Here is a 12,007-nt window from a genome sequence, read left to right as displayed (position 1 = left end):
ATTTTTTAAAATTAAACTTTTATTTTATATTGGAGTATAGTTGATGTTTAACATTGTGTTTGTGTTAGGGGTACAGCAACATTATTCATTTATACACATACATATAATCTATTGTTTTTTGGATTCTTTTCTCATATAGGTTATTACAGTGGGCTGTGCTATAGAGTATTTCCTTGTTGATTATTTATTTTATGTATATTAGTGTGTAGATGTTCATCCCAACGTCCTAATTGATCTCTTCTTCTCTCCAGCTTTTTTATTTGGTAATCATAATTTTTTTTCCTAAATCTTTGAGTCTGTTTCTTTATTTCTTGTATTGCTAAGGAAAATTAAAAAACAGAAACAAAAGTCATCCCTATACCACAGGAAGCAGTGCAAGGGGGGTGACATTGGTTGGGAAGGTGTAGAACATGGGGGAGTAGGGGCCGGTACCCACAGCTCTGGGTGAGTCGGAAACGTGTTTGCTATGTGACCTTGGGAAGTCACTTAATTCATGTGAACATCAGTTTTGTCCTGCTTAAGGGGTTTTTTTGTGAAAATGAACTGAAGTTATATCAAATTCATGTAAGAAGTATTTAGAACAGTGCCTGGTGCACAGCAAGACTGGTGTAAATGGTGGCTCTTTGGATAATTGAATGTCTACTATGTGCAGGTGTCCTCACGGGAGATACTGTGTTCAATCTTGACAGTGACCTGGGGAGGTGGGTGTTTTACATGGGAGGAGCCTGAGAAGTTCAGTGTCGTGGGCTGGACCAGACAGCTGGTGTTCAGATTCAGGTCTGAGCCTGAAGCCCTCAGCTTTCCACCCCACCATGCTGCCTGGGGCAGGTGAGAGAGCCTGACCAGAGTGGGCGCTTAACCTCTGTTTCTGGAGTGAATGACCTAGGCAAGTGGGAGAGAAGGCTTGTGTGTCCCTTGAGAAAGGAGTAAGGCCTTGTCTTTGTGGGCGAGCATCAGGTGACCAGCATTCCCCCCAGGGCCTGGCCCCCATCCTCCCCAGAGCCCCGTCTGGCTGCTTCTCCAGCAGGTCAGGAGCTGATTTCTTGGGCCCTTTGACCATGTTTGAGTCTTGGTGCCTCCGCTGGGTGTTGAGAAGAGGGCAGTGGGCCTGGCTAGTGATGATCAGGGTTGCACCCCTACTAAGCTTTAGAGCTGGGACGTGCCTCAGCTCCAGGCCCGCGTGTGGGTCTCTGCATCAGAACGAGTGTCTGGCTCATGGAGGCGGACTTCTGCTTCCTCTCTCCCTCCACCCAAGTAGTTCACCTGCTCTCCAATACCTTAGATTCCTCTAGTGGGGGTAATGCCTTTCAAAGTGTGATTACCACTTAGAGGCAGATGCTTTCAGAAGAAAGGGCTCGGTGAGCTATGCCACTGCACGGTCAGGTAGTAAGGTGTGTGGTCATGCATTTCTTTTTTTTGGCTTGTGGGATCCTCGAGCTCACGGCAGCCCAGCTCTTGGAACTCTCACACCTCCCTGAGAGAAGCCCCATTTTTCAGATGAGGAAACTGCGGGGGAGCAGGGCAGGGACCATCTCCAACAGGGCTGGACTCCAGTCCTCTCTTCTGGGTGGTGGTGATGACTCTGCTCAGCTTGGTCTTTCTTAATGTGCGGGCCTTTCTCCCCTCGCCCAGCCAGGTTCTGAGAGGGAGCAGAGTGCCCTGGGGGCAGGAGAGCCGGGACCTGGTGCTGCCACAGGTGACCACACACAGATTGGCCTTACGCAGATCACTGAGCGTCCCCCTGCTCACGGCTGCCTCTCACAGGGGCTTGAGGATTAACTGAGGTGATGGGTGTGAAATCCTTTGTAACCTGTCAAGTACCGTGCAGGTGACAACTGTTTTTTGTACCCTGGCCAGCCTTTGCCACGTCAGATGTTCGTGGACGAGGAGCGCATCAACCACGTGGGGGATTCCTTACGTGCCCGCAGCGGCTCATCCCACAGGATGCCCAGGTGGTGACTCCTAAGGGCTCGGTGAGTTGTCTGTGTAGACGTTCTAGCGTTTCAGAGGAGGAGCTCACTTCCGGCTGGGCTCGGGCTGGGAGGGTAGGAAGGGCTCCGTGATCCAGGCGGCGGAAGTGGAGCAGGGCTTTGAAGGGAGGGCACCGCTGCAGGCAGAGGGGCAGGAGCGGAGGGGAACAGCAGGCGTGGGTGCAGACTGTTTGTGGCCCCAGTGAGAAGGCTGGCTGCTCGGAGGAGGGTGGCAATGGGGCGGGTTTTAAGAAAAGGCCTAGAAGGAGGTACGGGGTTGGGATAAGCACAGTTTGGAAGCTGGGGGCCCAAGGAGTTTGGGCCTGATCTGGAAGAGGGAGGCCACTGAAGGCTTTTGAGCAGAGGAGTGACAGGACACGACCTTAAAGACCTGGGAGGCTGCACCGTTATTTCACGGGGAGAAAACCTGAATGCCACAGGGACCACACTTTCCCCAAAGCTACGCAGCCCTGAGTGGCAGTGCCCGGACGCCTAGCCAGGCTCCTGAGCACGATGGGATGGGGCAGGGGAGCCAGCAGAACGCTGGTCATCCGATGACCGCCTGACTGAGATGGTCGTCAGGGGGCACTGGACCTTTGTGGAGACTCTAGGGACAGTGGGTGCCCGGGAGGGGCTGTACTGAGCCCCTCAGTAAAATGTGGGGACTGAGTACCTCCTGCTGGAAAAGTTCTCACCACCAGTGCACTGGGGCGGGGGCCGGAATCCTCCCGCAGTCCCAGCAGAGTATGTGTGTGTCACCTGGAGGCCTTCGCCCTTGCGGGCCACCTGAGCTTTTGCCTCTTGGCCTCGGGGCTCAGAAGGGCTGAAGGTGGAGCAGGTGGGGAGATGCTAGAGAAGGCCTGCAGCCTTTTCAGAGCGTGGCCCGCCCTGCCCCCCCCCCCCCGCCCCCAAAAACCCCAAACGGACTATGGTGACCAGGCCCCACTGAGATGTGAGGCCTCCTTCAGTCCCGGCCCTGGAGACAGGAACTGCCAGTGTTGATCTTAGATAACACCCCGCAGGCAAACACCCACGGGCTGCTGCGTTCCCTTCCGGAGCAGAAAGGTGGCCTGCGGGCTGGAAAGCACCCGAAGCACATCCCGCAGAGCGGAGGCTGGTTGGGGGAGGAAGGAAGGATGCCGGAGCCACTGAGGGAGGGGGAGGCGGCACCCAGAAAGTACCTCGCTGCCCACCCCCGGCTGTGGACGGGGTGCAGGCTGGGGTGGGGACGCACGCAGACCTGAGCCCAGAGGCCTTTGAGGAGGACTGTGTGGCTCGGGGTGGGGAGGACTGACTTGCCTCAGCGCGTGTTTCCCCTCCTTTGAATGTGGATAATGCCAAGGCCAGTCTGTCCATCTGTCTTCTTCTCTGAACCTTCCTCTGGATTGTTTGCTGGTTGGTGGTTTCCTTCCCACAGCAGGGCCTTGAGGGCCCGGCCTTATCCGCAGATAAGGGCGCATCATCACCGAATTAACTGCTGTATGTCAGTGGTGTCTGAGAACAAATTGTGTACACAGTCCACAGTCATGCTGTTTGTGCTGTTAAGTAGCTGGCCGAGCAGGGAGTTTTTTCATGAATTTGGCCAAACCTTGGTCTGAATGAGGCAGATTCTGGGGTAATAGCAACGGGTTTCATTTTTTGAGATAGATAGGGCTCTTTGGCGGGGCTTATTTTTTTCTCCTCGTTCTGGCTTCCATAACTTGTAGAACAGCGTGGATCACTAGAAGTATCATGCCATTCATGCCATTACCAATTCCTTAGGAGTCCCATTAAAAAACGAAAAAGAAACAGATAAAATCCATTTTAATAATATACTGTAATATATTCAAAATACTATCAATTTGACATGTAATCACTGTTATAAATGATTTAGATATTTGGCACTGGTTTTTTTACTAAAATTTCAAAATCCATTGTGTATTATATTCTCACAGCACGTTTCAGTTCAGACCAGCCACATTTCCAGCGCTCAGCAGCTCTTGTGGCTCACGGCTACTGCACTGGACGAGCTCTAGATCATCATGGGTGTCACTCTTACAACTTCCACATCCGGAGCCCAGTGCTGTCTCATCCCTCCTGCTCCAAACACAACCTCTCCCACTGGGGCTTCCCTGTTCTCCTGCCATCGTGGGGCTGGAGCCTCCAGTATTGGTCTCCTGTCTTCAGTCTTTCTCTCCACCAGCTTTTGCCCTCAGCGTTAAAATATGCCCAGGTCTCTCTAATCCTGGAAGGGTCTATTGATGCCTTCTTGCCCTCATGCTACCGTGTCCAGGCAGAAGTTCCTGTCCCTGTATCCTGTCCCTTATGGGTACTGGCCCCTCCACACTCTGTAGCTTGACTCCCTGCACCGCCCGCCAACCACTGTGCTGAAACTGTTCTCAGAGCTACAGGTAGTGCAGTCTAGGGATGGCTAAGAGCCCTTGGATCTCAGGATGAGGCCTGTAGGGTCATCTAATCTCACCGCTGGGCGCAGGTTTGTGCTGGGCTGCAGTGGATGCATAGGGGAAGCGGTAAGAAAGCAGCCTTTTTTATGTCTCATCTTTGGATTCTGATCCAGTAAGTCTGCAGTGGGGCGTGAGAATCTGTATTTCTCAGATACTGAACAAGTATCTCAGGCACTTCCTTTCTGATTATAAAATAATGTTTCCAGTAGAAATTTTGGCCATATGTAAGATAAACTCTCTCTCCATGTATATTTGAACTTCTTATTCTGGAAAATTTCAACCTTAAAATGAAAGCAGAGAGAGTAATACAATGAGTCTCCACAAGCATTCATCATCAGTTTCAACATTTATTAACATCTTGCTTCTCGTGTATTTATCCCCTATACTCTTTTTCCTTTGGGAGGAATATTCTAAAAGCAAACCTCAGCAATCATGTAATTGCAGCCTTAAAATCTTCAGTGTGTAACTTTAACTGATAAAACACACTCTCTTACCCTACAATGACCCCCTTACCTCAACCTGATTCTTTTTCTATTGTTCCTTTCTACATTTATTACCATTTTTTCCTTCAATTATTTTATCACCTTGATATCCAGTTTGTACAGGAAAGGCAAGAAAAATACATCATTTTTTTCTACTTACTAATGTTCAAAATAAGGACAGTCTCTAGATCCATCCACGTCTCTACAAATGACCCAATTTCATTCCTTTTTCTGGCTAATATTCCATTGTATATATGCACCACATCTTCTTTATCCATTCACCTGTCGATGGTTATTTAGGTTGCTTCCATGTCCTGGCTAATGTAAATAGTGCTGCAGTGAACATTGGGGTGCGTGTGTCATTTTGAATTACAGTTTTCTCTGGTTATCTGCCCAGGACTGGGATTGCTGGGTCACATGGTAATTCTAGTTTTAGTTTTCTAAGGACCCTCCATACTGTTCTCCATAGTGGCTGTATCAATTTACATTCACACCAACAGTGCGAGAGGGTTCCCTTTAGTCCACACCCTGTCCAGCATTTGTTGTTTGTAGATTGTCTGATAATACCCATTCTAACTGGTGTGAGGTGATAACCTCATTGTAGTTTTGATTTGCATTTCTCTAATAATTAGTGATGTTGAGCACCTTTTCATATACTTCTTGGCCATCTGTATGTCTTCTATGGAGAAATGTCTATTTAGGTCTGCTCATTTTTTGACTGGGTTTTGATTGCGGAGCACAGGCTCCGGACGCGCAGGCTCAGCGGCCATTGGTCATGGGCCCAGCCGCTCCGCGGCATGTGGGATCTTTCCGGACTGGGGCACGGACCTGTGTCCCCTGCATCGGTAGGCGGACTCTCAACCACTGCGCCACCACGGAAGCCCTGTTTATTTTTTTAATATTGAGCTGCATGACCTGTTTATATATTTTGGAGATTAATCCTTTGTCTGTTGGTTCGTTTGCAAATATTTTCTCCCATTCTGAGGGTTGTCTTTTGGTTTTGTTTGTAGTTTCATTTGCTTTGCAAAAGCTTTGAAGTTTCATTAGGTCCTATTTGTTTATTTTTGTTTTTATTTCCATTTCTCTAGGAGGTGGGTCAAAAAAGATCTTGCTGTGATTTATGTCAAAGAGTGTTCTTCCTATGTTTTCCTCTAAGAGTTTTATGGTGTCTGGTCTTACAGTTAGGTCTGTCATCCATTTTGAGTTTATTTTTGTGTATGGTGTCAGGGAGTGTTCTGATTTCATTCTTTTTTTTGTGTGTGTGTGGTACGCGGGCCTCTCACTGCTGCGGCCTCTCCCGTTGCGGAGCACAGGCTCCGGACGCGCAGGCTCAGTGGCCATGGCTCACGGGATCCTCCTGGACCAGGGCATGAACCTGTGTCCCCTGCATCGGCAGGCGGACTCCCAACGACTTCACCACCAGGGAGGCCCTGATTTCATTCTTTTACATGTAGCTGTCCAGTTTTCCCAAACCAGTTATTGAAGAGACTGTCTTTTCTCCATTGTATATCTTTGCCTCGTTTATCACAGATTAGTTGACCATAGCTGTGTGGGTTTATCTCTGGGCTTTCTATCCTTTTCCATTGATCTATATTTTTGTCTTTGTGCCAGTAGCATATTTTCTTGATTATTGTAGCTTTGTAGTATAGTCTGAAGTCAGGGAGTCTGATGCCTCCAGCTCCGTTTTCTTCCCTTAAGATTGCTTTGGCTATTCAGGGTCTTTTGTGTCTCCATACACATTTTAAGATTTTTTTGTTCTAGTTCTGTAAAAAAATGCCACTGGTAATTTGAAAAGGATTGCATTGAATCTGTAGATTGCTTTGGGTAGTATAGTAATTTTCACAGTATTGATTCTTCCAATCCAAGAACATGGTATAATCTGTCCATCTGCTTGTGTCGTCTTTGATTTCTTTCATCAGTGTCTTACAGTTTTCTGAGTACAGGTCTTTTACCTCCTTAGGTAGGTTTATTCCTAGGTATTTTATTCTTTTTGTTGCAGTGGTGAATGGGATTGTTTCCTTAATTTCTCTTTCTGGTCTTGCATTGCTAGTGTCTAGGAATGAGAGAGATTTCTGTGCATTACTTTTGTATCCTGCAACTTTACCAAATTCATTGATGAGCACTAGTAGTTTTCTGGTGGCATCTTTAAGATTATGTATAGTATGATGTCATCTGCAGACAGTCACAGTTTTACCTCTTTTCCAATTTGTATTCTTTTTATTTCTTTTTCTTCCCTGATTGCCGTGGCTAGGGCTTCCAAAATTATGCTAATAGTGGTGAGAGTGGACATCCTTGTCTTGTTCCTGATCTTAGAGGAAATGCTTTCAGTTTTTCACCATTGAGAATGATGTTTGCTGTGTCGTAAATGGGCTTGATTATGTTGAGGTCGGTTTCCTCGTTGCCCACTTTCTGGAGAGTTTTTATCATAAATGGGTGTTGAGTTTTTCAAAAGCTTTTTCTTCTGCATCTATTGAGATGATCATATGTTTTTCTTCTTCAATTTGTTAATATGGTGTATCACGTTGATTGATTTGCATATATTGAAGAATCCTTTCATCCCTGGCATAAACCCCACTTGATCATGGCGTATGATCCGCTTAATGTGTTGTTGGATTCTGTTTGCTAGTATTTTGTTGAGGATTTTTGCATCTATATTCATCAGTGATACTGGTCTGTAATTTTCTTTTTTTGTAGTATCTTTGTCTGGTTTTGGTATCAGGGTGATGGTGGACTCATAGAATGAGTTTGGGAGGGTTCCTTCCTCTGCAATTTTTGGGAAGAGTTTGAGAAGGATGGGTGTTAGCTCTTCTCTAAATGTTTTATAGAATTCACCTGTGAAGCCATCTGGTCCTGGACTTTTTTTGTTGGAACATTTTTAATCACAGTTTCAATTTCCTTACTTGTGACTGGTCTGTTCATCTTTTCTGTATCTTCCTGGTTCAGGCTTGCAAGGTTATACCTTCCTTAGAATTTGTCCACTTCTTCCAGGTTGTCCATTTTATTCACTTAGAGTTGCTTGTAGTAGCCTCTTATGATGCTTTGTATTTCTGTGGTGTCTGTTGTAACTTCTCCTTTTTCATTTCTAATTTTATTGATTGGAGTCCTCTCCCTCTATTTCCTGAGGAGTCTGGTTAAAGGTGTATCAATTTTGTTTATCTTGTCAAAGAACCAGCTTTCAGTTTTATTGATCTTTGCTAATGTTTTCTTTGTTTCTATGTCATTTATTTCTGCTCTGGTCTTTATGATTTCTTTCCTTCTACTGACTTTGGGTTTTGTTTGTTCTTCTTTCTCTGGTTCCTTTAGTTGTAGGGTTAGATTGTTTATTTGAGATTTTTCTTGTTTCTTGAGGTCGGCTTGTATTGCTATAAACTTCCCTCTGCGAACTGCTTTTGCTGCATCCCATGTGTTTTCATTGTGATTTGTCTCTAGGTATTTTTTGATTTCCTCTTTGATTTCTTCAGTGATGTCTTGGTTATTTAGTAACGTGTTGTTCAGCCTCCATGTGTTTGTGTTTTTTTACGTTTTTTTCCCCCTGTAATTGAGTTCTAATCTCATAGTATTGAGGTCGGAAAAGATGCTTGATATGATTTCAGTTTTCTTAAAATTACCAAGGCTTGATGTGTGACCCAAGATGTGATGTATCCTGGAGAACGTTCCATGTGCACTTGAGAAGAAATGTAATCTGCTGTTTTTGGATGGAATGTCCTATAAATATGAATGAAATCTGTCTGGTCTTTTGTGTCATTTAAAGCTTGTGTTTCCTTATTAATTTTCTGTCTGGATCATCTGTCCATTGGTGTAAGTGCGGTGTTAAAGTCCCCCACTATTATCATGTTAGTGTCAATTTCCTCTTTTATAGCTGTTAGCAGTTGCCTTATGTATTGAGGTGTTCCTATGTTGGGTGCATATATATTTATAATTATTATATCTTCTTCTTGGATTGATCCCTTGATCATGATGCACTGTCCTTCCTTGTCTCTAGTAACATTCTTTATTTTGAAGTCTTTTTTATCTAATATGAGTATTGCTACTCCAGCTTTCTTTTGATTTCCATTTGCATGGAATATCTTTTTCCATCCCCTCACTGTCAGTCTGTACGTGTCCCTAGGTGTGAAGTGGGTCTCTTGTAGGCAGCATATATGGGTCTTGTTTTTGTAACCATTCAGTCAGCCTGTGTCTTTTGGTAGGAGCATTTAATCCATTCATGTTTAAGGTAATTATCCATATGTATGTTCCCATGACCATTTCCTTAATTGTTGTGGGTTTGCTTTTATAGGTCCTTTTCTTCTCTTGTGTTTCCCACTTAGAGAAGTTCCTTTAGCATTTGCTGTTGAGCTGGTTTGGTGGCACTGAATTCTCTTAGCTTTTGCAGGTCTGTAAAGCTTTTGATTTCTCTGTTGAATCTGAATGAGATACTTGCTGGGTAGAGTAATGTTGGTTGTAGGTTGTTCCCTTTCATCACTTTAATTATATCGTGCCATTCCCTTCTGGCTTGTAGAGTTTCTGCTGAGAAATCAGCTGTTAACCTTATGGGAGTTCCCTTGTATGTTATTTGTCGTTTTTCTCTTGCTGCTTTGAATAATTTTTCTTTGTCTTTAAGTTTTGTCAATTTGATTACTCTGTGTCTTGGCATGTTTCCCCTTGGGTTTGTCCTGCCTGGGACTCTCTGTGCTTCCTGGACTTGGATGGCTATTTCCTTTCCCATGTTAGGGAAGTTTTCAACTATAATCTCTTCAAATATTTTCTTGGGTCCTTTCTCTCTCTCTTCTCCTTCTGAAAGCCCTACAGTGTGAATGTTGTTGTGTTTAATGTTGTCCCAGAGGTCTCTTAGGCTGTCTTAATTTGTTTTCATTTCTTTTTTCTTTATTCTGTTCCACAGCAGTGAATTCCACCATTCTGTCTTCCAGGTCACTTATTCATTCTTCTGCCTCAGTTATTCTGCTATTGAGTCCTTCTAGTGTATTTTCCATTTCAGTTATTGTATTGTTCATCTCTGTTTGTTTGTTCCTTAATTCTTCTAGGTCTTTGCTAAACAATTCTTGCATCTTTTCGATCTTTGCCTTCATTCTTTTTTCGAGGTCCTGGATAATCTTCACTCTCGTTCTGCAGTCTTTTTCTGGAAGGTTGGCTGTCTCGACTTCATTTAGTTGTTTTTCTGGGGTTTTATCTTGTTCTTTCATCTGGTACAAAGTCCTTTGCCTTTCCGTTTTTCTATCTTTCTGTGAATGTGGTTTTCCTTCCACAGGCTACAGAACTGTGGTTCTTCTTGTTTCTGCTGTCTGCCCTCTGGTGGATGAGTCTATCTAAGAGGCTTGTGCAAGCTTCCTGATGGGAGGGAATGGGGGTGGGTAGAGCTGGGTGTTGGTCTGGTGGGCAGAGCTCAGTAAAAGTTTAATCCGCTTGTCTGCTAATGGGTGGGGCTGGGTTTCCTCCCTGTTGGTTGTTTGGCCTGAGGCGACACAGCACTGGAGCCTATCCAGCTCTTTGGTGGGGCTAATGGCAGACTCTGGGAGGGCTCAGGCCAAGGAGCACTTCCCAGAACTTTTGCTGCTAGTGTCCTTGTCCCCATGGTGAGCCACAGCCACCCCCCCCCCCGCCGCCTCTGCAGGAGACCCTCCAACACTGGCCAGTAGGTCTGGTTCAGTCTCCTATGGGGTCACTGCTCCTTCCCCTGGGTCCCGATGCACACACTACTTTGTGTGTGCCCTCCAAGAGGGGAGTCTCTGTTTCCCCCAGTTCTGGCAAAGTCCTGCAATCAAATCCTGCTAGCCTTCAGCGTCTGGTTCTCTAGGAATTCCTCCTCCCATTGCCGGACCCCAGGTCGGGAAATGTGACGTGGGGCTCAGAACCTTCACTCCAGTGTGTGGACTTCTGTGGTGTAAGTGTTCTCCAGTTTGTGAGTCACCCACCCAGCAGTCACGGGATTTGATCGTATTGTGATTGTGCCCCTCCCCCTGTCCCATTGCGGCTCCTCCTTTGTCTTAGGATGTGGGGTATCTTTTTTGGTGAGTTCCAGTGTCTTCCTGTCCTTGATTGTTCAGCAGTTAGTTGTGATTCCGGTGCTCTCGCAACAGGGAGTGAGCTCACGTCCTTCTACTCCGCCATCTTGAACCAATCTCATGGATTTTTTTCTTAAAATATAAATGTTTCAATCCATTACAGGTATTTTCTTTTTGATGCTTCCAGAGTTTATTCCTGTGTGCTTTTGACACAACCCTATTGTTTTTAATAGTTTGTTTTCTTTCTGTCTCATTAAGAAATCCTGGCCTCATCCCTGCTTCTGACCTTAATTTGCCATTTCTTTAAGAAGTTTTGGTTTCTTTTAGTGGGAAATAGTTTCTTTTTTACATCTTTATCGGGGATAATTGCTTTACAATGGTGTGTTAGTTTCTGCTTTATAACAAAGTGAATCAGTTATACATATACATATGTTCCCATATCTCTTCCCTCTTGCGTCTCCCTCCTTCCCACCCTCCCTATCCCACCCCTCTAGGTGGTCACAAAGCATTAAGCTGATCTCCCTGTGCCATGCGGCTGCTTCCCACTAGCTATCGATTTTACATTTGGTATTGTATAAATGTCCATGTCACTTTTCCACTTTGTCACAGTTTACCCTTCCCCCTCCCCGGGAAATAGTTTTTAAAGACCACAGTCTGGATGGTAACTACTAGTATTGCTTCTAGGCCTTTTCAGTCCATAGATGATAAAAACATAGTTTTTAGAAGGAGAAAAATAGGTCATGAGTTAATGCTGTTATTTCCAAGTAAAGCTTAAGGTCACAGTGCTTTCACTTCTTCGGTTTTATACTTAAATTCCTTCCTTTATCTTAAAACTCTCGGTTTCTAATTACATTAACAAAATTACTTCTGTCTTGCTGTATCTTACCGTATCAACATAATACTTTCAAAATAAGACTACGACAATTACTACAAACCATAAAACTACTAAACGCAGTCTTAGGAATGAATATACAGTCAAATGAGTTAAATATTTTCTCTGTGTGGTTATGCCATGGGCTTGATATATACCTAACATTCCATCCAGTTGTTTTTTCAGTTTTTAGGGATTTTTTTCCCCTTTACTTGTTAATTATTAAACATTACGTGGTTCC

General features: G+C 44.9%; 1 protein-coding gene and 1 long non-coding RNA gene across 10 annotated transcripts in view; one reads left to right on the top strand and one right to left on the bottom strand.

Annotated features, from left to right (window-relative positions):
• SEC13 (SEC13 homolog, nuclear pore and COPII coat complex component) overlaps positions 1 to 12,007 on the bottom strand; it is an 86,849-nt gene that overhangs the window by 16,087 nt on the left and 58,755 nt on the right. Inside the window, exon 9 of one of the 3 annotated variants that reach the window (XM_032647897.1) lies at positions 1,781 to 3,726. The exons of 1 other annotated variant lie outside the window; for it this stretch is intronic. In XM_032647897.1, the coding sequence (XP_032503788.1) occupies positions 3,709 to 3,726 (18 nt within the window). In that variant the 3' untranslated portion in view covers positions 1,781 to 3,708. Of the gene's footprint in view, positions 1 to 1,780; positions 3,727 to 3,756; positions 4,696 to 12,007 lie in introns of those variants that run through there. One more of the 3 variants, XM_032647894.1, reaches the window with a different exon arrangement.
• The window catches only part of LOC116761726, a 41,250-nt gene that overhangs the window by 20,230 nt on the left and 9,013 nt on the right, over positions 1 to 12,007 (top strand). For 5 of the 7 annotated variants that reach the window (XR_004352084.1, XR_004352085.1, XR_004352088.1 and 2 more), the window contains one exon: positions 1,858 to 1,973. The exons of the other annotated variants lie outside the window; for them this stretch is intronic. This is a non-coding gene — a long non-coding RNA (uncharacterized LOC116761726). The remainder of the gene's footprint in view (positions 1 to 1,857; positions 1,974 to 12,007) is intronic. 7 annotated transcript variants of the gene reach the window in all.

This window comes from Phocoena sinus, chromosome 11 (assembly GCF_008692025.1).
Source record: "Phocoena sinus isolate mPhoSin1 chromosome 11, mPhoSin1.pri, whole genome shotgun sequence".
Taxonomy (NCBI): domain Eukaryota; kingdom Metazoa; phylum Chordata; class Mammalia; order Artiodactyla; family Phocoenidae; genus Phocoena; species Phocoena sinus.
The sequence above is the reverse complement of the archived record's forward strand: the minus strand, read 5'-3'. Positions and strand labels throughout refer to the sequence as shown.